We start from the raw sequence: 26,048 nt of genomic DNA, 5'->3' as shown, positions 1-26,048 counted from the left end.
TGTGTGTTTGTGTATGTTTGTATGTTTGTGTGTATGTGTGTGTGTGTGTGGTATGTAAAATTGTCTAATTGTGGAGAAAAACCTGAAAGAAAAATTATGATAGGTTTCAATTTCACTTGATACTTAACAAAAACTTTGCCAGGAGTTAAATCTATTAATTTTCACCAGGAAGAATGGGAGCTCGGAGTCCTGTTTTGTCCAGCCCTTGACGACTACTAATCTTCTAAACATTACCATTTTTGGTAGGTGTGCAATAGTTCTCACTATTTTTAATTTGTGTGCGCATGTGTGTATTCATGAGTGTGCGCATGTGTGTGTTCATGAGTGTGTGCATGTGTGTGTTCATGAGTGTGCATGTGTGTGTTCATGAGTGTGCGCATGTGTGTGTTCATGAGTGTGTGCATGTGTGTGTTCATGAGTGTGCGCATGTGTGTGTTCATGAGTGTGTGCATGTGTGTGTTCATGAGTGTGCGCATGTGTGTGTGTTCATGAGTGTGCGCATGTATGTGTTCATGAGTGTGTGCATGTGTGTGCACATGCACACGTGTGTTTGCGTTTCCCCTTTGGATTTTCTCCTCCATCTCTGAAAGTTCTGTCCCCTAACTGCAATTCTCCGGACACTGCCTGATTCGAGGCCCTTTGTTCAGCCTCTCTGGAGTCCTCTGAGCGGTGCTCCCAGGACACCCACAGCTATTTCACACAGAAACAGGAGGTTTGTTTTTGTTGAAGGTGAAATTAATGCTGCCTTTTTCTGAGAAGACTGGACACCATTGTAAAGAAATCACTTGATTTTGTGATTCGGACAAATTTCTAAAATGGGTTCCACGACCTCAGAGGTAAGAGCACACTAGGCTTACAAGAATTTCAAACAGAAGACAGAGCTGTGATTTCTTCACTCTTCCATGCTGTAGTCATGGAAGAGTGAATTTTTGTGTCCCTGTGTTAACATCCAAAGCTCTATCTTGTGCTAGTTTTGCAGCACAGGTTTAGAAACCATTAGAGTTTATTTCCTTCTCCGTACGTAGCTATATTTTCTACTCTGTATGCATCAAAAACTCGTTAGGAGTCTCTTGGTTTGCTTGTAGAAGCCAGGACTTCATGCATTTTAGCTGAGGACTGTGCCACTAAGCTAAATCTCTATTCTTCATTCTTATAAACTTACAAGTCAATACATAAAAACAATATCTGTATAATAAAAACGAGATCTCTTTTTCATTGAACTTTGCACAGTGCTTGCACAGTCCCAGCCAAGGAAAAAAAATACTAAAAAAGTCTTAGTCAGTGTTCTATGGCTGAGAAGAGACACCACGGCCACGGCAACCCTTATAAAGGAAACCATTTAATTGGAACCTCTTACAGGTTCGGAGGCTCAGTCTGTTGTCATCATGGCAGGAAGCATTGTGTCACACAGGCAGACATGGTGCTGGAGAGGCAGCTTGGGAGGCTATATGCGGATCAGCAGGCAGCAGGCAGAGAAAGAGAGAGGGAGGCTGGGCCTGGCTTGAGCATGTGAAATCTTCACACCCACCCACAGTGACACACTTCCTCTAACAAGGCCACACCTCCTAATCCCTGTCAGGCAGTGCCACCCTCTAATGACCAAGCATTCAAATAGATGAGCCTATGGGGGCCACTTCTTTTCAGACCACCACCCAGGGCAAATGGTCAGTATGCATTTCCAGATATTGCCATAACAGATCGCCACAAACAGTGGCTTTAAAACACTGGATTAGTAGTTTACCATTCTAGAGGCTCAGAGTCAAAAATTACTTTTATGGTCATTTTTGGGCTATAATGAAAATGCTTTTCTTCTGCAAGCTCTCAGTGAGAACCTGATTTGCAGCCTCTGACAGTTTCCACCCACATTTCCCAACTCTTGACCTCGCATCACTCCAGCTCCTGCATCTGTGTTCATATCTCTGTCTCTGGTCCTCTTGTGTCCTTCTAAGGACCTTTGTGATAGCACTGACCTCAATATCCACAGACTCATACCATCACATGGCCACTTTTGACAGTCAAAAGTGTTAGTCATGCCCTCAGGACCCAGGGATGGGCTGAACACACTGCTGAGGGCCCTAGCCGAACTTAACAGTCAGTGTTACCACTGTGGCCACAGCCAGAGGTTCTGGTTAGCTGCAGACAGCAACCTCTTTGCTAGTCTTATTTCTCATGTTTATGTAGAAAGGAGAGAATGTGAACATTTTCTTTTCTTCCTCTAGGAAACCTGTCCTCAAGGAGAGAAGAACAAAGAGAGTTTCTGAGTTTTGTTGTTGTTTGTTTGTTGTTGATTGCTGATTCTAGTGGACACCAGCACTTATTAGAGGAGGATTTGAAAGAGCGTCAAAGCCAAGGGCAGACTCTCCCTGGGACTGGGACAGATCGGGACTGCACGGAGCACAGGCATGTGTGAGCTCTGGGGTAGCAAGGCTGTAGGAAGCTGAGTTCCCAGCACATTCCAGCTCTGCATCCTTCCTACGAGTCTTGGGCTGGGCCTGTGAGGATATCACTTCCCAGAGTCCTTTGTTATATGGGATCCTTGTTATGCTCTGTCAACAGGAGGTATTTGTTCCTCAAAAGTTTTCTCCATATGCACTGCATCCTTCCTCCAGAGGGCACAGCAACAAAAGTGCATTTGGAAGGAAAGGTTAAGCCCAGCATGACCCCAGAAGTTTGTGCTACTGTGTTACTTGGTCTTTCTTATTTTCTTATAACTGAAAGAAGGAACTAATAGACACACCAACTTCATTTCTTCAGAAGCACATCTCTGAAATGCTTGTCACCCCTGCAGAAGTGGTGAGGAAACCCTGACTTACACATGTGTTATCGCTGTCTCTCCTCTCAACGCTGCATACTGCTTAAATATCTGTTCCTTTCACAAAGTATTAACATACGCCTGCTGTAACTACTCTTCATACTCCTCATAACACAGCATTTTATGCCTACATAATCAATGAATAGATTTGAGCTATTGAAAGAATGATTGCAAGCTCAAAAAGCTTCCTTAAACATGACTAAGTCCCATATTCCTATATTACTAATAAATAAATTACCTTGCTCGAAACAAAAGTCACAAAACTTGTGCAACAATGTGTTTTCAGCACACTGAATAAAGGAGGGAGTGAAGAAACTGTAGCAGAGGAAGGTATAAAACCTAGCTCTAATTTTGATGTATTAATCGTTATGATTCAATGTAATTAATAGGCACTGATAAATTACACCAGCTTCAAGAAAATAATTGCATCAACTAATAATTTGAGTTCCAGTATAATTTATAAATTATATGTCAGCTTTTCACAGACAAATGCTCCTTCTTCAGTCAACTCTCAACGCATGCAATTGTGTTATTCTTAATCTCTCAACAGTATTTTCTTACATATAATAAGGTCTGTATTTCCTCTGTGTGTTTTTCCATGTCATAGAAATTGTGTTCCCTGTTGTGATTTATTTAATCTTTCTCCCCATTGGTGAAAACAGGTTGGGTGATGAAAGGTTTCCACATACACAGCCCTTTCTTCCCCACAAGCTCAAGGTGGCTGAATGGCAGCTGCAGCCTGCTGCACAGGACTGAATGGCAGCTGCAGCCTGCTGCACAGGACTGGGAAGGCCAGGCCAGATCCTTGCTCTTTCCCGCATTGATTTGGATCACTAGAGCTAACAAGACCACTCTGGAAAGACAGTGTGAGAGGCTTCCAGAGCACCTGTGTGGGAAGCAGAACAACACTTTAAAGCCTCTAAAAAGTCTTTTAAGGATGGTCAACTAGTGGAGAAACTTTTTTTTAAGAAAGTCATCAACTCTAGGTCAAAACAAGAGTTGGTGGCACGTCAGCAGGACCATTTAACGCTGGTCCATTACCTGCAGAAATGAAGAAAACAAAGGATCCTTTTTATCCCAGAGGTTCTGGAAGAGAGCCTGGCATGGCATGCCCCCCTACCACAGCTCCCTGTGGGAGACCAACCTCTGAGTAAGTGCAGCTAGGACTGAAGACTCTTCCTCCTTCCGCCAGGACACACAGAATGGAGGTTCCACCCCAGGCCCAGAAGGCTGAGAATACCAACTCATGACTCCCATTGGCCGGTTCCAGGTTCCACCCTGAGAGACACAAGTGAGAATGCTGAAGCTACGTCAGGCCCTGGTGCCGTGAAGTGGAGGGCCCCTGAGAAGCGTGCAGCGTCCTCACCACCAACCCCAGGAGTGAGTAAGGAATGCTGCTCAGAGGCAGGAGCAGGTGCAACCACGGAGGTCTCCGGAATGTTCCCCAAGGGGACTGACTGGATTCCGAGCAGAACCTGAGAAAGTCCAAGCCTGAGGGCCTCTCAGAAACAATAGAGAATTTGAAGGTTAGAAATTAGGAGGAATAAGGGAGTCCCAGAAAGCAAAAGTCTGAGTTGGAGACTAGCCAAAAACAGAGCAAAGATAACAGGGGAAGGGACAGCTAAGAAAAGCCTTGTTGGAGCATATCTGCAGGATGGTTCTAGACCCCATCTCTGCAAAGGGACAAACATTTGTTTGTAACATTCTATAGAGCACTTTACACCCCGGGGCAGTGTTTGAACAGTCCAGCTATGTGTCTGCAAACAGCAGAGCCTAACGTGAGTGTGATAGCAGCAGCAATAGGCAGAGTAGCAGGGACGTGGCCAGACCACAGGAGCACACAGCTAAAACTGGCCTTCTCTAGGAAAGGTGCAGGCCCAGGGTCACGGCCCATGGAGAGTGACATGGCTATTTCATTCTTAAAAAAAAAAAAAGAACTTTAACATAATTAAAATGCCATAGTATAATTAACATGCCATAATTGGTTTTTAACTTCATATTTAAATAAATATGGACAAGCTAATCTAAAATGAATGTGACAGTCAAAGCGGTGTCATGGAGCTAAAATAACCTTGGGAAAGAATCAAGTTGGAGGGTCCATACTTACTCCAGACAGAGCTCTTAGGCCTCAGCCCTAAAAGGCAATGACCCAATAAAAATGGGCGAAGCATCTCAATGGGCGTTTTCCCAAAAGCACAAGAAACACACATGGAAAAGTCCTGCACTGCTGCTAGAACCAACCGACCGTGGTGGTGCAGACACAACTATGACCAAACCGAAAGCAAAGCAAAGCAAATGCCCCCTTGGGAGCCTCAGATGAGTGAGCTGTACCGTGCGCAGCAAGTGTCCTTTTCAAATGTTCAACTTCATTATTTTTAAATCGTATGTGCACGCGCATGTGTGGGTGCAGGTGCCCGTCAAAGCCAGAGGCGTCGGAGGCTCCTGGAGCAGAGCTGTGCGCAGTTGGGAGGTGCGGACCCTGAGTGCTGGGAACCAGATTCTGGCCCTCCGGAAGGGCGGGCTCTTCTTAATCACCGCAGCTCCCCAGAGCCTGTAAACCATGTCTCTGTGAGGAAGTTATAAAAGTTAATTCCCCACATAGGGAGGTTGCCCTTGCTGGCGAGCTGAGCTCTGGGACTACCAAATGAGAAGGGGCCGAGGCTCTAAGTCATCGTGCATGGCAGAGGAAGCAAGCCTCGGGTGTGCCCTCAACTGAAAGCAGAAGTCCCCACGGGGCATGTCTGATGGAAGGCAGAGGGCTGGGCCACCATACCCACCATACCCGGGCACACCCGTCTCCAGTCCCGGTTAGGGAGCTCACAGACGCCTGATCGGCAGCGGGATGCTCACTACCGACTGCCTCGCCTCGTTTCCGTTTGCTGCCCCTGCGCATCAGCTGAGAGGCATATCGCTGTAATCATCTCAACAAGAAGTGTCTGCAACGCTCACAGCTGAGCTGGCAGCTTGCATGCAGCAAACGCGGAGCGCAAGCACAGCCCCCTGGGTTTTCCATGGGGTGGAGATGCTGCTCCAACATGCCTTTTTGACATACTGCTTATCCTCTACAGCAGCCTCCTCGTCAGTGTTTACAATTAAAAACATTAATTGCACCATGTGTTCTAATTGATGGGCTCTGTTGATTTCAGAAACCACAGAACCACTGGTTCGTCAGATTGAGTAGGAGTCCAGTCAGTAATGGAATGTATTAATCCCTCTCGACAGACGTTACGAATATTTTCCTTAAGTCATGTAGGCCCCAAAAGAGATGAACGCAGACACCCAGAGCTATGGTGAAGGAGATGGAACGCTCCCAAATAAACACCATCCGCATGTACTGTTGCACGTTAATTTGGGGGTGAAGCTTTGTATCCTGTAGCCATGTCTGTGTCTAGTCCCTCTTTTGAATCGCTATCATTGTAACATGCATCATTGGGCCTTGAGTAAGCACAGATCATTTTCTCGGTCTAAATGAATATAACTTATCCACATACACTTTGAAGGGATTAAAAGAACAGGCAGTGGGGTTCTGAACCTAACCTTTATAACGAGGACTGCTCCGGCTCCAGAATCTTCCAGACTGCAGAGAAATATTATCAAGGGCTAAATGTACTAGATTCTGTGTGCTTGTCTTTTTAATTAAGACAGCTCAATACTTTGTTTGAACTGTATGCTTTGATTTTGAAATTTGAATGTTATACGTATAGTCTGCATGCATATTTGGGTGCCTGGTGTGCTCAGGAGAGGAAGCCAGAAGAGCACATCAGAGCCCCTGGAACTGGGACAGACAACTGGGAGATGCTCTGTGGTGCTGGGAGCCATGCCCACGCCCTCTGAAAGCAGCCGGTGCTCTTGGCCACTGAACCATCTCTCCAGACACTTATTTATGGATTTTTAAAAAATTGTTTGAAAAATAAAGATGTTCTGTAATCTGTAATTACTCAGCTGAAAAGCAATTTTCATGATCATGGAAATGGCCTCTCTCTGGTGGAAAATGGGTTTGCCACCTTCAGAAAACCTGGGAATGAGAACTTATTCCCACACAGTTGATGACTAAAGGCTTAACTGTTTTAGAATTGGAGGGGAAAGGCCATTGACATGAAACGGAAAACACTCGAGAATGGCTCTATTGGGGTGATGGCTCATTTCCTCTGTTGCCCCCACGCTGCCCATGATTTCATTGGGGGGAGGACGGAGAGAACTACAGGATTTTTGCAGTTGTTGTCAATTTTTTTTTAATTGAAAGTCTTCTCTTATAGATTCTACAGCCTGTGTTTTATATTAATTGTATTAATAAGCATAGCAATGATACTGACTGCTAAGATTAAATCTGGCTCTCTGGGGACAAAAGGAATTAGAGTCCTCATCAAAAGTCCACTGTGAAGGAGCAGGTTTGCTCGCTCAACTGATGCTGATGCTGGAGCTAGATCTGTTTCTAGTGCCGGTGCCGGATTTCCGGTGAAGGCTGCCCCAGTGATCTGTTGCTGTTTAACAAACTGTCCCCAAACACAGTGACTTGTTTAAAAAAAAAAAAAAAAACAAAAACCATTTCTCTATCATGATGTTATAAACTGGCATTCGGACAGGGCGACTCTTCCGTCTCACATGGCACAGCAGAGTCATCTGGCGAAGTCTCCGGTTCATGACTCACTTTGGAGGCTTCCAGGAAGGAGAAGCCTTATGTGTGCCATCCCAGGTAGGACAGCCCAAAGGCCCGAATCAGCAGCGCCGCGCGCCGGTGCGCCTTACAGGGGCAGTCTCGGAGAGCTGTACATTTCACAAGGCGGACCAGGGCCTCCGTAAACCGAGAGCCGAAACTAGACGCCACAAATGCTCATCTGGCTGCGCTCGGAGATCCCAGAATGCCGCTTCTGCTGCTCGGCTTGGTCGAGCAGATTACCAAGAGCAACTCGGACTCCAACGGTAAGCTAGTTACTGGACGTCGGGTCTCATGAAGGCCTAGCAAAGGGCTTGCTTCCCTCTTCACTTCCCCGCACCGTCTGTAACCTCTGAGCGCATGTGCACTCCTGGTTGAAAACAGGTACATTTCTTCCACAATACAAAATCAGAGAAGTGCAGGGCTGAGCACGCCTCTGTCATCGGAGCCATGACGCCAACACACAAATTTTGCCTGTCTGAGCATCACCCAAGTACAGCGCCACCTCACGGACCCGACCAGAGTATCAGACACCCAGCCAACATCCCGGATGTCTCCTTGGCTAAGAAATAAGATTTATTCATTTACAAAAGAAGAAAAGATTGGAGCCACGTGTGGTGGCATATGCCTTCTTTAATCCCACCACCAGGGAAGCAGAGGCAGGAGGATCTCTGTGAGTTCCAGGCCAGCTATGAATACATAACGCGCAACAAGGACCAGAGATGCACCACAGTTGGCAGCATGCTTGGACAGCATGCAAAATGTCCTGATTTGAATCCTCAGCACCAGCTAAACCCAATGCAAAAGCTGCTTGATTTCAGTCCTAGCCCTTGGGAGGCAGATGCAGGAGGAACGGAAGCTCCGGACATCCTCAGATAAATATACTTTGAGATCAGCCATAGATATGTGAGAGAAAAAAATACTAAAAGAAACTCATTTCTCACAATCTATGCTGCTAAACTTATATAAATAAATCAGTATAACTGAAAAAGGTGAAGTAAATATCTTCTTTGGAAAGAAGGTGATCATTCCAAACAGAGGTTTGGGAAGAGGATTACCTTGATATGCCCGGGACATCCCTGAATTTTCACAGAATTTAAAGGTAAAAGTTACATCATTCATAATTAAAGTATCCCAAGAACATTTGTTTTTAGACTAGGTCCAACAAGAGTGTACAATCCACAGGCTTTCAGGAATGCCATCCATGTTATAAAAAATGCAAACACACGACTTAATCACATTATAAATTTTTTTTTTAGAGTCAAGAAACTATTAAAAACAGAGCCAAACAGTGTTTATTATTTAAAGTTAATAAATGCTGTTTGGGAACCAGTCTTCCCTCGGTAACAACTTAAAATTCCAGACTTAAGTGCCGAGGAGATGGTAAGGACCCTTGCCACCAAGACTTGAGTTCTGTCCTTGGCATTCACATGGTGGAAGGAGAGAACCCAGTCTCACAAGTTGTCCTCTGAGCTCCACACACGTCATGGCCTGCCTGAAAACACACACACGTGCATACACAAGATAAAGAAATATAAAAACGAAAATAAGAAGCTGAATAACCACCAAATAGATCACGGAGAAAGGAAAGGGTAAACCACAATTGATATGTCTTTATCTTTATTTATATGTAAATGTGTGTGTCTACTTCTCTTTCTGTACATCATGTTAGAACAGGTACCCAGGAAGGCCAGGAGAGTGCACCCGATACCCCAGGACTACAGCTACAGACTGTGAGCTGCCGTGCAGATGCCGCGGATTGAATTCTGGTCTTCTCTAAAAGCAACAAACGCTCTTAACTTTGGAGCCATCTCTCTAGCCCCTACTCGATCTGCCTTGATGACAAAGGTTAGGATATGGATTTTTTTTTCTTTATAAGTTCTTTAGTTCTTTATTTTTCTTTTCTTTTTCTTTATTAATTACATTTTACTCACTTTGTATCCCCCTATGGTTCCCTCCCTCCTCCCATCCCAATCCCTCCCTTCCTCCACCCTCTGCATACATGCCCCTCCCCAAGTCCACTGATAGGGGAGGACTCCTTTTCCTTCCTTCTGATCCTAGTCAATAAGGCCTGCCTCATTAGGAGTGGCTGCCTTGTCCTCTTCTGTGGCCTGGTAAGGCTGCTTCCCCCTCAGGGAAAGGTAATTAAAGAGCAGGCCAATCAGTTTGTGTCAGAGACAGTCCCTGTTCCTATTACAATGGAACCCACTTGGATACTGAACTGCCATGGGCTACATCTGTGCAGGGGTCTTAGGTTATCTCCATAGTCCTTGGTTGGAGTATCAGTCTCAGGAAAGACCCCTGTGCTCAGATTTTTTGGTTCTGTTGCTCTCCTTATAGAGTTCCTGTCCTCTCCAGATTTTACTGTTTCCCACTTCTTTCCTAAGATTCCCTGCACTCTGACCAAAGGTTGCCCATAAGTCTCAGTATCTACATTGATAGTCTGCAGGGCAGAGCTTTTCAGAGGTCCTCTGTGTCAGGCTCCTGACTTGTTCCCTCTTATCTCCTTCTTCTGATGTCCAGCCTCTTTGCCTTTCTGAATTTTTATTTGTGTGCATATTAAGTCTTATTATTTCTAATACTATTCTGGACATCATGGGGATTAATTAATTAAGGTTAGTTTAGCAATCCTGTATGTGAATCATAGGGTTAAATCCTCAGCCTGGTTTTTATTCTTGCCTGTGCATATTTGGACTTAGAGCATATATCTGATTCATTCGTCAACCATTTATTAAGCACCTATTTGATGCCAGGAGCCTTGCTAGGTGCTGAGGAAAAAAAGATCAAAAGATACAGCTCACACCCTTAGGGTGTTTAAGGTTGAATGAGGAAACACTAGGGGTTAATAGTTGTAACCAAGAGCTCCTGGCACTGGGCTATGAAGCATCAAGCCTGGAGTAGTTAACTGAGCCTGTTGGCGTCATATCAGAAAAAAAAGAAAAGGTTACTAAAAAGGCTACTTGAAACTATTGCTAATGAATGCATCTGACAGAACATTCTCGTCCAGTTGTTCCCAGCCTCCTAATTCACTCCCAAGTGTCCTCATAGCAAAGAGAGGACTTCACTTATAAAGCTAGCCCTGTGATACAATGAAGGGCCCTCTTGTCTTAAGTGAATAAACAAAGATGAATTTTACCACAAACAGGGCTTTGTCTGTCAGCAATAGAGGGACTTACTCGTTGACAATGTCCCGGCATAAACATCAGGCGCTGAAAACTGACACTGCAGACGTGCCTATGACCGCAGTCCAGCTACTCCTCACAACCGACCGGAATGTGACATTGGAGGCTGATAACAGGCCAACTAGGAAGTGAGTGTGTAGAAACGTGTTTAGCGCACAAAGCATTCAAATACAATGTCGCTCTACAAACACCTGGAGAGGGTGAGTCCACTGAGGTCATAAGTCAACTTTTCAGGCAGCTGGACTGATAAGGTGCAGACGCCATCAGGCCGGGCACTAACGTTTCACACACCAAAAGTCCTGCCTAAGGTCTTCTCATGTTCGTGTAAGAAGAGTGAGAAGGAATTACGGCTCTCCCTTTCCTGTTTTATCCTGACTATAAAAAAGGGAAGCAAACATTAAGTAAATGAACCCGAGTAAAACAAGCATCTACGGAGGTGCGGAAGGCGTAGAGTGACTGGGGGCTCTGGCCTGTCCTCCAACACAGGGCATTGGAGCGAGACCATGCAAGAAAGGAAAGGGGAATCTCTCGAATTTCCACGTGGATGCAGAAGCGGTGGCTATGGTTTCTCCTGTGAGATGTGATAACACAGTGGCCTAAGAAAAAGCAAAGAAAACTGAACAAGCGGTGAGCAACTTCATGGGCAAAAATGTAGGCAGGTCAGAGGAAGGGATGAAGGAGTCTGTGTGCCCAGGGAGGCAGGGCTCTTACTCTAGAGACAAAGAATGGATGTTCTGGTTGGCTAGCTATCCAAACTAAGAAACACATAACCAAAATAGATCACGGGGAAATGTGGTGTGAGCGGTTCAGTGGTATGAGGCCAGGAAAAACTGGATAGTTCAAAGTCCCAAAATCTGAAAACAAACAAACAAACAAAAAACAAAAAACAAAATTTGTGACTCCCTCCCAGAGGCCCACTCGTGGGTTCCTTCTTTCCTAAGTTCTGTGCAGAAATGAAGACAGACAGCACTGTGCTACACGAAGGTGAAATATTGTGCAATGAGCCGAGAAGATGAAAACTGTCAGGGTCTATAGCTGTTTATCATGCAGGAAAAGCTGAAACAAACCATTTGAGTTTCAGGTGATTTCAGGCTGGACGTGGTGGTGCATGCTGAGACAAAAATGACCTCTGGTTGAAGGCCAGCCTGGGAAAAACACAGAGACTCTGTCTCAAAACTCAGTGGGTAAACAAATTTTTAACTGGTGTCACGAGGTTGGCATGTAAAAAAAAAAAAAAGTAACATTAATAATCAAATGATTTCTAAATACTGACAATAAGCAAAAAACCCCTATAAGACATCAGGTTTTTTGTTTGTTGGTTTGTTTTGTTTGTTTATTCATTGGTTGGTTTTGCTTTGATTTGTGGGTTTGTTGTTGTTGTTGTTTGTTTGAGACAGGGTTTCTCTGTGTAGCCTTGGCTGTCCTGAACTCACTTTGTAGACCAGGCTGGCCCTTGAACTCACAGAGATCTGCCTGCCTCTGCCTCCTGAGTGCTGAGATCACAGGTGTGCACCACCACACCCAGCTGGCATTAGTTTTTGTTTTATTTTGTTTTTAAGACAACATCTTAAAATATACAATTTCTCTTAGCAAATAAGTGTTTTAAAATATGTTAAATATTTTAAATGTATGAAAATGCAGTAATAAAAACATTACTTTGTATGCTAACTTGAAAATAAGAGTTAAAAACACTAAAAACCTACAAATAATAGAGATGTAAGAATTTTATCCAAATCCACAGAGAAAGAGAAAAAAAAAATCTCACTGAGAGAAATAAAACTTACTTTATTTCAGCAAAGTTAATGAAGAGCTACTAGGTTCATGGATTAGAAGGCCAATAATATAAATATTCAGTTCTCAATATATATAGGCTTATAGAAATCTTAATTTTAATGGCTTTCAAAAATAGTTGCTGTCTTAAAGAACAACTGTAACTACACATTCTGTCCTAAAATTTCAAATACAAAGGCTGAGAGTATGCAAAATACTTTAGAATGACAATATGAGGGTTTGCTGTACCAGATAACACAGAAGCAGACAAAGAGAAAAACACTAAATCACAAAGCAAAACTGAAAGCACAGAAATCTATGCCCATCAGTTTCAGCTGGGGGCAAGGAAGCATTAATGACGAGTGTACAAGGGCAGCATCTTTCATTAACATTGCTAAAAGCTTGAGGATTTATACAGAAATACATAACCCTGATGGTATCTACAAGTATCAATTGCAGGTGAATTCCGGTCATGAGAGAATAAGTCCTGCAAGACCTAACATCTGAGAGACAATGAAGTTGGTTTGCATATATGTATCAAATATATATGTATATCAAACATCCCACAGATAATGAACACGAGACAACAGTCATAGATGCAAATGATATACAATTATGTATACATACACATACACACACATATATACATATACGCATATATACATGTACACATATATAGATACATACACATGTATGTATACATACATACACACATGCATGAACTAAAGCACTAGGGATGCACTTAGAGAAAAGGCATAGCATGATGTGAGTTTCCCACTTCTCAGCCTTCACTGTACAGACAGCAGGAAACCCGACTGGAAATGCCTGTGCGTGCTCATCAGCGAGGAGGAGAGCCATGGACCGCACTGCTCACATTTACAGGGCATTAGATGGCAGCTCAGATGAGCGCGCTGCAGGGACATGCCATCAAACATGCGCATCCAACAACCAGCAGATGGAAGAAGTCAATAAAGAGTGCATACAGAAGGTTTCTAGTGAAAAAAACAAACAAACATGCAGTTAAATTAAAACCGTCATTTTAAAGGATACATCAGATTTTTAAAAACCGTTTACACATCAGAGAAAGACGACTGTCCGGATCATTTAGTTAGATCTAAGTCTATGGACACTTTTCTATCCCGGGGTGGTGGATTCATACATGTCTGTTCGTTTATTAAACATACCTAACCAACTAAATAAAAGAGAGTTGCTGATGGGTTGATCATGAGAAGGCACCATGAACTGGGGACTGTGATTTAGTCAAATCTGTGCTTCACAAAAGGAAACCAGAGTGGTTGGGAGGGGAGAGGGAAAGTGGGGAGGAGCAAGGCCTGGGGTTGTGGAGAAGGCTATCATTCCGCCCCATTGTCTGAGGCCCTTCAGCAGCCTTGGCTATCAGAGGAAGGGCAGTGGCTGGGGTGACTCAGGGCTCAGTGTTTGCCTTGGGAGGTGCGGGGAGTGAGGGCGCCCAGCCCGCACCAACCCTCTGTGGACACATGGAGGCTGGCGCCGAGCGGGCAGAGTGGACTGCGAGCATGGACCCTCAGGGAGGCTGTGGGTCTTGGGAACTCCCTCAGACGGCCCTAAGTGTGGCACCAAAGGACTAAGAAAGGAGACAGGAGAATCTGCCCACGGGGTCTCCCGGCACCGGAGCCTCAGCACGCGGAGGAGGCAGGTCACCTGCCACTGGCCTGAGGCGATGAGGTGCTCAGTTACCTGCGCTAAGGCGCCACTTGCCAGTCCATAAACAGGAGGTGTGACTCTTTATAGAACTTTCCTAAAAGCACAGAAAGATGAGCCATGGCGAAGGCCTAAGAACTCAGTCCCGGTAGCTAGAAAATAGAAAAATGACTGTCTGAATGACCTCTGAAGCCTCTCCAGTCAGTAAGAGGGGCGCCTGGGAGGACTTCTCGCAGGTTCTTCCCCTAATAAACAGGCCTTGCTGGTGACGGAATGTATGAGTGAGCCCACCCTGCCAACGCCACAGGTCACGTGACAGACTGTGCATTTCTGGATTTGCTAAAGTCTAGCAACCAACCTCCCACCCTCGGCCCCTTAAAGGCGCTTATCTTCAGAGAATGAATGCTCTCTGCTACTACTGCAGGGTTCCTGAGGGCTAAAATCGGGGTTCTGTGCAACTGCCTCTCTTAACTTAGTGTAGAGAGGTTTCTTTGGTGGGGTGAGGCTGGGGGCGGGGGATGAACAGTCAGAAAGAAGACAACTTTGGCGCTCCTTGCTTTGTCATTTGGTGAAGCTCTTTTAGTCAATGCCAGCCTTCTTGGACACAGTCAGGAAGAGAAATGTGTTTCCAAATCCGGTAGTACAACCTTAGCTTGCGAGCACAGCAGGAGCCATGAAAAGCAAGAGACTGGAATCTCAAAAAGATGAGAACTCAATAGCAGTGTGAAGAGGCCGTGTCTGTTGGTGTAACCTGCTCTTCTTGTCTCCTTAATTCACTAGGACCCTGTATCGGCTCCTGCCCCCTAAGGAGGGGGCTAAAATGGAGCAGGACAGCAGAGCTGTGACCAAAGCCTAAATAAGGCTGGCTGCTGTCATCATTTTCTTCCTAACAGGTCTAACAGGATGCAGTGTGTTTCTCTAAAGAATGAGTCTTCCATAGCGCTTGGGTAAGAGCTGGCCCTCCGTGCTCTTTCCTGGGTCTCACACTGAGGCTTGGCCTCTGTGTGTTGAAGGTATCACCTTTGCTGCCTGAACCCTGCACCTTAAAATACCACAGGAGAGAGAGGATGGAGAAGGAGGAAAGGGGGAGAGGTGGGAGGGTAGGGAGAGGAATAGGGAGGGGGGAGGAGGAGGGTTAAAATGTCTGGGTTCCCAGCCGGACCTCAGCATTCCCCACTCCCTCAGGAAGGAGATGGAGCTGGGCGATACAGTATTACCAGGTATTTTTCTACTCCTTTCAGCCTCGTTGCTGCCTCCTAGTGAGGGTTTCAGGATCTAAAAATCACAGAGGAGTGGGGCGGGGCGGGGTGTGTGTGGACTGGTATCAAGAGAACCACAGATTTTCTCTGCACGTGTCTCTGCTTCCCATTGGATATGCCTGTGTCCCTAAAGAGCCTCCTGGTGAAACTAACCAAGTTGTTTGCTAAGAGTTGACAAGACCCATCACCCCTAAAATTCTGTCATTTCTTTGTCCTTTGCTACTTCCTCACATCAGCCACTCCATTTCCTATCACCTGGGTGTTCACCTCTCAGACCGCACTGCGCCACAGCTGTTCAAGCACACAACCCTATCAATAAGAGCAGCGCACGGCAGCCAAGTAGGAGTGAACTTACGTTTGGGTGTGTGTATGTAACATTGGCTTGGGGTTGTTCCTGATTAAAAAGCTCGGCCAGGTTCAGGCCGGAGGTCTAAGGACTGAGGGGTCACAGACACGATTTTCCTCTATCACCCAATTATTAGGCATGCTCTTTTCCTGCATGTGAAGGTCTCAAGAATACTGATCCTCAAAGAGCCAGAACTGACAAATCAGATCTCTCCTATTTTTTGAAATGTGCCAAGTTTTGTTTCATGACTACATGAGGCACACAGACAGCCACTTTCTTTCTACGGTGTCTTTGCTTTCTACAGAACTTTCTAACTAAAGTTCTCACCAAGAGGGCAATATCGCAGTTTATATTGGGGAGAAAGTTCTATGTATTTGATTTTTGACAACATATAGCATATATAATCATATACAAACATTTCAATGCAATCGTGATTTATTGCCGATTTCAAAGACAAATTTGAAGTGCATAAAACCATTTAAAATGCCAACATAAGTTAATTTCTTCAACCTTCAATCTTTTTATGTCAAGATAATTTTCATTATTAGACTCAACTTTATTCAGAATGATTTTTGAATAACAGTTTTCATATATTGTATCCCCCACATACGAGTTCTTTGTGTGACCATGTGTAATATTTTTGTCTTAAACCTATTATACAAGCTGGTAGGTTGAAAGCTCAGAGCTAGTAATTTTGTAGTTTATCATCATGAAACAGTATATTTAATTACGCTGGTCTATGTAATTACCCTTACTGTGCCTTAACCACCCAGAGTCTGTGAATGACAGTGTCTTCTAGAGTGTGCTAAAGAAGCATGATTCTAGAGAAATCAGTTCAATTGCTTTAGCAACAGAAGAGCAAAAACAATACAAAATGAGCATTTACAAACATGACAGCTAAGGAAAACAGAAACTCACTTGACGTGCCACGGCTAACTGGCACGTCTGTTTCCACAACCAACATTTCCAGAAACAATCGCTATTCAATTGAAATGAGCAACAAAACAAGCCTCATTCTTAAATAAAGAGGAGTGCAAAACAATTCGTGTCAACACCGTCATTGCAACTGATGCTTGGGGTCCTGTGTGTGTACAAAGTAAACATAAACTGCAAAATGACATTTAAAAAATCGACTGTTTATACATATTTGTTACTTGCAAACTGCCAAAAAGAAGGCGGCAAGCAAGCTGTCTGCAGCACAAACTCCCTGGGGGAAGATCGGGGTACAAACTAAACTACACTTTTTTTTTTTTTTCTGGCAGAGTGTCGATTATAATTGCTCTAATTACCAAGCAAGAAAACTGTGCTCAACAGCATGAAAACCAGTCCAGGTAGAGCATTTTAAAAAATATTTTTAGAGAAATTATTAATACTTTTGATTTGAGGCACCTTCGCCGTGTCATGCGGTTGAGGGACTGAAAACGCTAAAGAGGTCAGAGATGGCTCTGACGACCAGCATTCAAGGAGGCAAAACGAGGCAGAAGGCAACTGTTCAGAACCTTGGGTGTTTAGAAGAGGCTGAGGGCCCAGCCGGGGCTCGCTCCTTCCGGAGGGCTTGCCCCAAACCACCGGGTCCGTCCCGGGCTAGTTTTCGCTCCTCCACCTCCTCCGGCAGAGCGCATCCCGGGCGAGGGAAGCCCAAAGCATCTGGCGCGCGCCATACCTGGCCTCCGCGGGAATGAGCACTTTCCGCCGTGCCGAACAGTCTCAACACTCCCCAGGACTCCCCGCGCCCCTTCCCCAGCCGTCACCCCCGCGCTCCGATGTCCTCGGAGCTCGGCTCCTCCCGGGTACCACTTCCATCCTCGCGGAAGAGGCCTCCGGGGCGGCTGGCAGAGCGGCAGCCGCGCGGGGCCGGCCGGGGGCAGCGGCGGGGGGCACGGAGGGCTGCCTGGCCCCGGCCAGTGCGCAGACTCCACTCGCCCAAAGCTGCTCCCGGGGTGCGGAGGAGGAGGAGGCTGGGAGGGGGCGGGGGGCGATCCTGTTCATCTCGGGCCGGGAGGGGGGGCAGGAGGAGGCTGCGCCAGTCCCTCCTCCCTCCGGGGCGCCGGCTCCTCCTCCTCCGCGCGGCCGGGATATACACACACCCGCAGGCCCAGTCGCGGCTGGACATGCACACCCAGCGCCCGCTGCCGGCGCCCGCACTCGCAGGTGGCGACGCTCACCTGAGCCGGTCGCGAGGGCTGCGGCGGCCCCGGAGCGGCGGCGCGGCGGCCCGGGCCCGGGAGGGGCGCGGCGCGGGGGGAGCCGGGGCGGCCCCGCCGGCCGGGGGGACGGCGCGCGAGCTCTGAGCCCCGCTCCGCCGGCGCGCCCGGAGGGTTGCGGGGCGGCCCGGTCCGCGCGCCTGGACAGCTGCCGGGGCGGCCCGGCTCGGCGCCCGCCGACAGGGGCGCGGCCGGAAACTTGCGAGAAGTTCGGCGGCGGCGCCCGGAGGAGCCCGCGGGGGTGCGCCGGGCCCGCAGTCGGCCAGCGCGAGTGGAGAGCTGGGAGCCCGCCGAGCGAGCATGGCCCCGGGGACGGCGCGCGGCGGCGGCCCGGAGGGCGCGGACGGTTTCCACTGAGGCCCCCGGCGTCCTCGGAGCCCCTCCCGTGCGGCGCGAAAGCCGAGGAGCGAAGCCCTCGAGGCAGGTGCCCGGGACGGCGGCGGCAGAGAGCACGGGCCCGCGCAGGGCGTGCGTTCGGATCCGGCGCGGGGCTCGGCTGGCCCCTGCCCTCCCCCGCCTCCTCGCCTCCGCGGGACGCCCCTCCCCCTCCCCGTCTGCTCCTGTCAAATGAGAAGGTCGCCGGGGAGCACCCCAACACTCGAGCGGCGGAGCGCCCCCCTGGGCACCGGGCGGCGCGCGGCGGCGGGGCTCCGCGTCCGGCTCGGCGGAGCGTCCACCCCCCGGCTTCGGGGGCCGCGCGGCCTCTGAGGCTCGGAGGAAGGAGGAAGCCGGGCAGCCGCCCGCGGGGACCCGGCGAGCCGAGGCGAAGCCCGGAGGGCGACAGGAAGGCGGCCGCAAGGTGACGCCGCCGAGGAGGGGCCCCCGCGAGGACTCGACCCCGCGCCCGGCCGGGGCGGACCCCGCGGCCCGGGCCCCCGACGCCCCCCTCCGCGCGGGGCCGCTCCCCCCCGGGCGGCCGGCGTCGCCGTGCTCCGGGCCCCGCGGCGCCCGCGCGGCGACAGCATGTCCAAGCCGGTGGACCACGTGAAGCGGCCCATGAACGCCTTCATGGTGTGGTCGCGGGCCCAGCGGCGCAAGATGGCCCAGGAGAACCCCAAGATGCACAACTCGGAGATCAGCAAGCGCCTGGGCGCCGAGTGGAAGCTGCTCACCGAGGCGGAGAAGCGGCCGTTCATCGACGAGGCCAAGCGGCTGCGCGCCATGCACATGAAGGAGCACCCCGACTACAAGTACCGGCCGCGCCGCAAGCCCAAGACGCTGCTCAAGAAGGACAAGTTCGCCTTCCCCGTGCCCTACGGCCTGGGCGGCGTGCCGGACGCCGAGCACCCGGCGCTCAAGGCGGGCGCGGCGCTGGGCGCGGGCGCGGCGGGCGGCCTGGTGCCCGAGGCCCTGCTCGCCCACCCCGAGAAGGCCGCGGCCGCCGCCGCCGCCGCCGCCGCGCGCGTCTTCTTCCCGCAGTCGGCGGCCGCCGCCGCCGCCGCCGCCGCCGCGGGCGGCCCCTACTCGCTGCTCGACCTGGGCTCCAAGATGGCCGAGCTGTCGTCGTCGTCGTCCGGCCTGCCGTACGCGTCGTCGCTCGGCTACCCCGCGGCGGGCGCGGGCGCCTTCCACGGGGCGGCGGCGGCGGCGGCGGCGGCCGCGGCGGCCGCCGGGGGGCACACGCACTCGCACCCCAGCCCGGGCAACCCGGCCTACATGATCCCGTGCAACTGCAGCGCCTGGCCCAGCCCCGGGCTGCAGCCGCCGCTCGCCTACATCCTGCTGCCGGGCATGGGCAAGCCGCAGCTGGACCCCTACCCCGCGGCCTACGCCGCCGCGCTATGACCCCCGCGGCGTCCCCGCGCCCGGCCCGGCGGACAGGGGCGCGGAGGGGCCGGGCGGGGCGCGCCGGGGCGCGCGCGGCCTCGCGGCCCGTCTGCTGCCCGGGCCGGCTGGAAGGAGCGCGGCGCGGCGCCCGGGCCCGCCGAGCAGCGCGGAACCTGTTGCGTGCGGCCCGCGCCGGCGGGAGGAGGACGCGTCCGGCGCGGCGGCCCTGCCAGTTTCGGCGCTCGGGTCGGGCTTCCAGCGGCTCGCGCTCCGGCCCGGCCGTGCTCGCTCCGCGCTGCGTGCGCGCGGCTCTCAAGTTGGGTCTGAAGTCGCCGGCCGAGGGCAGAGCCGGCCAGCTGCGTCCCTAGCTTCCTAGAGCAGGGCGGGCCCGGGCAGCCTCGCCCTCCGCGGGGACCGTCGGGACTCTGCAGAACCCACGCCGGACCTACTCTTGACCAGTGGGTGACCAGCTCGAATCCGGCCTTTTGTTGGAGAGGTGATCACCATTTCTTTTGTTTCATCCCTTATGCAAATCAAAGCAAGAGCTTTTTCTTTTCTTTTCCTTTTTTTTTTTTTTTTTTAATCCTTTCCCAAGAACAAGAAATGCAAAGAAATACCGTGAGGCGGAAGTTGTCAGTTGGATGTTCTAGCACCTGAAAAGTCGACCAGAAGTCTACTGAGTCCGCTGGCTTGGACTTGTGATGCAGTTTACAAAAGTGTGGAAAGCGCGCTTGCTGTTCCCCTCATGACTGAGTTCCCCTTAAGATTGTAAATGTGTGTGTGTCAGTGAAAACATTGAGTCTTGGAAAATGTGTTATTTTCGTTGCCCTAAATTGAGTCGGTTTTAGACTCAAAACATGTTAAGCAAATGTCAAAGTTAACTTTTAAGAATTGCGGAACTATTTCAGAATCGCAATTTTATCTAATATTAAATCAGACTTTTTTGTCTGGGTCATAATTATATATTTATTACTTAGCAAAACTGGAAAAAAAAACAGAAAGAAAGCACAGAACTGTTTTGAAAGCTGCCTCTCATTATCAACTAGTTGAACTGTTTCAATATTTTCAGAGTTCTCTTTCCAGTTAGCTTATTTTCTAGACTGCCTGCAATTCACTTGCAAATTATAATAAAACATTTTAGAAAAAAAAACTTCCTCAGATTATAGCTTTTTTCCTTTTTAAATGTATATATTTTGACTAATGTTTGTGAATGGAGTTGCTAACATGTATTTAGTTTCATTTTGGCTATTATGTAAGATAAAGTTTTAAAAGTTTAAATATTGGTTTTAACTTTTATGTGTAAATGGTTTTCTTGTGCGATCTTCTAATTTAATATTAGATGCGTCTAAGCTCTATCTGTAAATTAGAATCCTACGATCACTGTTCATTTTTTTTGAACAAAGAGTTTAAATAAAGCCTGAACCAGGGAAAAGAGAAAATCCTCTATTTCTTGTTGAGTTCCTAACAAGATTTTTATCTGAGTTGCCCTCACGGTGCCTGCCCCGGTGAAGCGTAAGGTATCCCCCAAAGGCGGCCTTTGTTTCACTTTTGAATAGGTTTACTAGGAAATCTAAATCAAGCCATTGTTATTCAGAGCCAAAAACCTCGTTTATCGCAGTTTTAATCGTGAATAGGAAAGATTTAAGAAAGAAAAACGAACAGGTAGTCGCATTATCTTTCGGGGGGGGGGGGGGGACGTCCGTGAACCCATAGAAGAGAGCCGGTTAAACCGTCTCGAAACCCTCCCGGTTTCCAGTAACGTTTCGGAGGGGAAAGTTGCCTGACCACTTTATCTTGTTTGCAGAACAGCCCCACCACTTAAATCAGTGTAATTTGTTCACATATCTTTAGGGTATTCCTTATTTGCACTTTAAGGATTTACTCGGAAGGGTAATCACTGCCAACAGAAATGTGCAACTTTTGGCCTCCTTGGGGCCTTATTCTGTCATGCTAATAGCTCTAAAATAGAAGCTCGGCTTTGCAGATTCGAAAGGGGGCTGGCCTTCCTGCGCTGGGCAAGTCTCCACTGGAGACGAGTTTAAGTTCGCAGAGCGTTCTACCCTTAGAAAGAAAATGATAGGGCGCTGCCGGGCGGGCTGGGGTGCCTGCAGCTCTGGAGCGCCAGCCCTGGAGCGGAGAGGTCTCAAGGTTCTGAGCAGGAAAGCCTTAAACGCGGTTTCCCACTGACAGACGCCCTCCGGAGCCGCACATCTTTATAAACGCCCAAGTCTTCAAAGCCATTGTTTTCTCCCAACGGAATAATATTTTAAAAGCCATGAAAAGTTTGGGAAATGTGAGAAATAGGCTCCGCTGGTTTGACCCTGATTCACTAATTAAAACGATCCCTCTCCTGTTATTCCCCGGGCTCTTTGCAATATTATAAGTTAATTCATATGGTTCTGAGCGATTATGCAAAACTAATTTGGACTGTCCAGGGGTAATTATCCCTGACACGGTTAATTAAATCCTTTCAAAGCTTCGTCTTTCCCTTTTGTAGCGGCCCATCACTTCTCAACACGGAACTTCCTGCGGCTCGCTGGAAATCGCCCCGGCCCTAAATCTTAGCCACCTCCGAGCCTTCCAGCTCCTCCGGCAGAGGACTCTCCGCCCCGCGCCCCCTTCTCCCACCCCGTCCCCAAGGTCGGCGTTTTCTGGGAGAAAGCGGGTAAGGGGAGGCGAGAGGACGCGGCCGCTGGGCCCCGCAGGCCCCGCAGGCCCCGCAGCCGTCCCGGCTCGGGCTGGCCGGGGTGGCCCGTGCCCGGGTGAGCGCGGCGGCCGGCGAGGGGCCGCAGCCCCCGCCTCTCCTGTCCCCGCGCACCCTCCCGCCCGCCCTTCCTCCGCCTCGGCTTCGCCCCGGCGGTTCCCAGGGTCGGGGCTTTGGTGGTCTGTTTGTCTGCAAACTGGCGTCCTGTGCCGGGCCCGGTCCCCCGAGAAACTTTGCAGGAACGTCATCTCGGGAGAGCCGGGGACGCTGCTTTCGCAGCAAACAGGTGGAATCGGGGAGCTGGGGCAGCACGGCTTGGGGCCGGGGGCGCCGCCGGAGCCGGGGCTTCGGGGAGCCGAGGCGCTCGGGGTTCTCCGACGGCGCCCCCTCTCCGGCCGGCCCGAGCGGCGCCCTGCCCCGCTCCCGCCCGGGCTCCGGGGACCTCTCGGGGCGCGCGGAGGCAGCGACTCCGGGATGCAGAGGGAGCTGCCGCCAGCCAATCAGCGCGCGGCGGGCTGGGCGCTGCCCCGTCCTCGCCGCCGGTCCCCGCCGCTCCCACCCCGAGCGAGCGGGCCGCTGCGCCTTTCTCCCGCGGCCCCGCGGAGGCAGAGCGAGCGCCATCCAAACTTTATTAATCTCTCCCCCGTTCTTTCTCGCTCAGTCCAGTGCCTCTCAAAGGTCAACCCTCTTCTTTTAAAAGACTGATATTATTAATTCACTGACAATCCCCCCCCTTTTTTTTCTTTCTTGCAGGAAAAAAAAAAAAAAAAGGAAAATGGGTGAAAAGAGCTTTTTTTTCCCTTCAGTGGGAGCGTTTAGACAGTCGAGGAGGTTTTGTCCGGGAACAAAACGCGGGGTTGGAGGTTTTGTGAGAGTGTTGTTTGTTGAAGTGGAGCTAAGAAAAAGCGACGGCTTTCTCCTCATTGTGAAGAAACCAATCGCTGGTATTTGGAAAACTGTTAGCATTGTGCTCTTCTTCTGTGTCCATTGTGAGGCGTTTCTTTTCACAAGGTTTTTTTTTCAGCCGATCCAGCTGGCCGGAATGAATAGCGGGGCAGTGTGTACCGGCTTTGTCCCTCCGGCCTTCAAGTAGCCCCCATTGAATAGACTAAGTTGACACTGCGTGACAGTGAAACAACATAATAAAAAATACATGAGCTCCTGAATAGGAGCAGGCGCATAAATAAATAAAATGGGTGACCAAAACTGGATAAACTGAATGACAAAACGGTGAAAGGGGAACAAAAAGATATTTAACACGCTAGATTAGCATTAGAATGCAATCTACAAGGCAGAGCAATTGATGAATAGGTTTACCCGCCAAGAAAGAAATGGACTAAATGCCCTTTGAATGGATATGCTTTTTGCAAGGGCTTTGAATAGATATGCTTTTTGCTGGGGCTGAATGGGAAAAGGTAAGGATGAAGCTATGTAAATGAGTGGGGGAACTTTTTTATATATATTCTTTAAACACACACACACACTGTGGGGGAAGAATGAGCCTTGGGGTGTTTACAGAAGCAATAATTGCCATGATTAGCATTGTCTGCAGCAGATAGAAATTGAACAGGTTGGGATAATACAGGGTAGCAGTAATTATTCTTCTAATTAATGGTCCTTTGCCGCTCGAAGAAAGGAAAAAGGAAAGGAGAAGTAAAAGTTATGTAAAAGTTATGTTTCCCTGTGTCCGGTTGCTCAGCGTTGGGACCAGTGCTGCGGCGAGCCTGGCACTGCAGAGTCGCAGCCTCTCCTCAGAGAATCCGGGAACCCAGCCCTGCCTTCCAAGGGGAGGAGGGCCTCATTTCCACGTCTCCCCTGGTTAGGGGTCTCACGCAGTGTCTGGCACATGATAGGTGAGCTCAATGAACAAATAGTGTGGAATGAATGAATGATGACTATAAATTTGCCAGGAGGGATGGGGGTGCGGTGGGGATGGGGTGGGCCAGGCCCTGAGCAGGAGGAAGGTACTGAGATTCCACCTCTGGACAATATCATCTTTCAGTTTCCCAACTCTTATTCATGAGCGAAAGGTCCACCTTGCTGAAAACTTTGGCCTCAGCATACTTGGGCCACTGAAAAAGATACATTTTAAAAAGAGGAGGAGGTGGTGGAAGAAGAGAAGGGAAGAAAAGAAAAAGGGAGTATTAAAATTACAGGAGACATCACAGACAACCCCCTCCCAGCTCTTCTCAGGCCTTGCCCAGCCTCACTGTTGAAGCAGAAAATGGAGAGGGAAGATCGAGGCTCGCTCAGCTTTCAGTGGAGAAACCCTGTTTACTGCCTTACACTCTAAGCACTTTTTAAAAGATGGCCTCATTCTTGCCCCCCCTACCCCACCCACCCCCCCACACACACCCTCTCCCGGCTTCTAGCTGTCCTAGCTTGACTCTGGAGGAAGGGAGGGAAGAACAGGTCTCACCCCGGCTGAAGGCCACACACCACCCGGGACTCAGGTTCCCTAGCCTGGAGGCATCCGGACGGGTCCTCGCTCCTGAGAGGAAATGTTTTATTTCTGATGGTTCATTCCCAGGCGCGGCGGCTGCTGGGCCGCCCTGCAGTCTGACTTTGCAATCTCTGCCTAGGCTGGCCTTCACTTAATGAAATAATGCAAATTATGGAGTACCCAACTGAAATTCCTCTGCACCAGGGAGAGTCACGACCCCTGCCCTGGGCAGCAAACTCTGGACCCCTCTGACAACAGGCAGTGAAACTTCACAATTATGGCGAAAAATGAGTGCCTCCGGCTCTCAAAGCACCCCCACCCTTAAAATACAGCAATTCGGCCCAGTCGGCCCAAATGCCAAGGTGGCGGGAAAGCCTCATTTTAAACCGTAACCCGAGCCTTCTGACTTTTGACTCTTCTTAAAACATACGGATTCCTAGAAATCTGAGAATTTTGTGGCAGTCCGTGCTGAAACACCTGTAGGGGAAGGAGTCTGTTGGATGAACTGATTCTTGAGGTTAGGGTGGTGGGTGTGTGGGAGGCAGGGAGCTGCGGGCTGCTTGGCCTTCAGGGACCTCCCGGGGAAGCAGGAGTGTGGCGCCCCGCACGCCGGGAGCTCGGCCTCCTGCCCGGCCCAGGTTCGCCCCTTCTGTGCGCGCCTCGCCCCACCCCCGCCGCCCACCCCATCGCTGCCGCCCAGCATTCCATTCACAGTTGACTCGAGAGAAAATTAGAATCAGCAACGGCCTTTTAATTCCTTCCAAAGATGTCTGCCCCTGATTTCTACCTCCTTTGAGCTCCGGGTTTCATTCCGGGAGGGGCTGCTTGGGGACTTCTTGACAAACAGAAGTTTAGGTGGGGATTGCAAACGCCTCACTGCTCTCCGTCGACACGTTTACCGTCGTGTTAGGCAAGGACTTGGAGGCTCGCGGCCTAATACTCATTCCCAGCCTCTAGGCCAAGAATTCTAGTGAGATCGACTAGTAAAAGCAGATTTCTTAGGGGAAATTGCGAGGCAGTCTCCGGGCCCTCCACCGACAGAGATTCCTGGATTGTTAATTTCATGTGTGCTCACACTTCCCTAAGCAACTCCCCCCCCCCCACACACACACACCATTTGATTTTAAGGTCGCCCCAGAGTAATTAGCCATTTGCAGAACGCTTACATCCCGAAAGGAGAAGCGCTGTCTAGGGTAACGGAGACCAAGTGAAGCTTTTCAGATTGAT

The 26,048-nt window shown here is 49.5% G+C and overlaps 1 protein-coding gene across 1 annotated transcript; it reads left to right on the top strand.

Moving 5' to 3' along the window:
• The first annotated feature begins 18,760 nt into the window (after nt 1-18,760).
• Nucleotides 18,761-19,794, top strand: Sox21 (SRY-box transcription factor 21). Its single transcript, XM_021637103.2, has one exon. It carries the CDS (start codon nt 18,871-18,873, stop codon nt 19,690-19,692), a length of 822 nt encoding a protein of 273 aa, XP_021492778.1. The 5' UTR covers nt 18,761-18,870; the 3' UTR covers nt 19,693-19,794.
• The last annotated feature ends 6,254 nt before the right edge of the window (nt 19,795-26,048 follow it).

This window comes from Meriones unguiculatus, chromosome 9 (genome assembly GCF_030254825.1).
Source record: "Meriones unguiculatus strain TT.TT164.6M chromosome 9, Bangor_MerUng_6.1, whole genome shotgun sequence".
NCBI lineage: Eukaryota > Metazoa > Chordata > Mammalia > Rodentia > Muridae > Meriones > Meriones unguiculatus.
Note: the sequence above shows the minus strand (reverse complement) of the source record. Positions and strands in the feature narration are given on the sequence as shown.

Excerpts from the sequence above, each read along its gene's own strand:
- Sox21 (XM_021637103.2), top strand. The coding sequence starts at position 18,871 with ATGTCCAAGCCGGTGGACCACGTGAAGCGGCCCATGAACGCCTTCATG.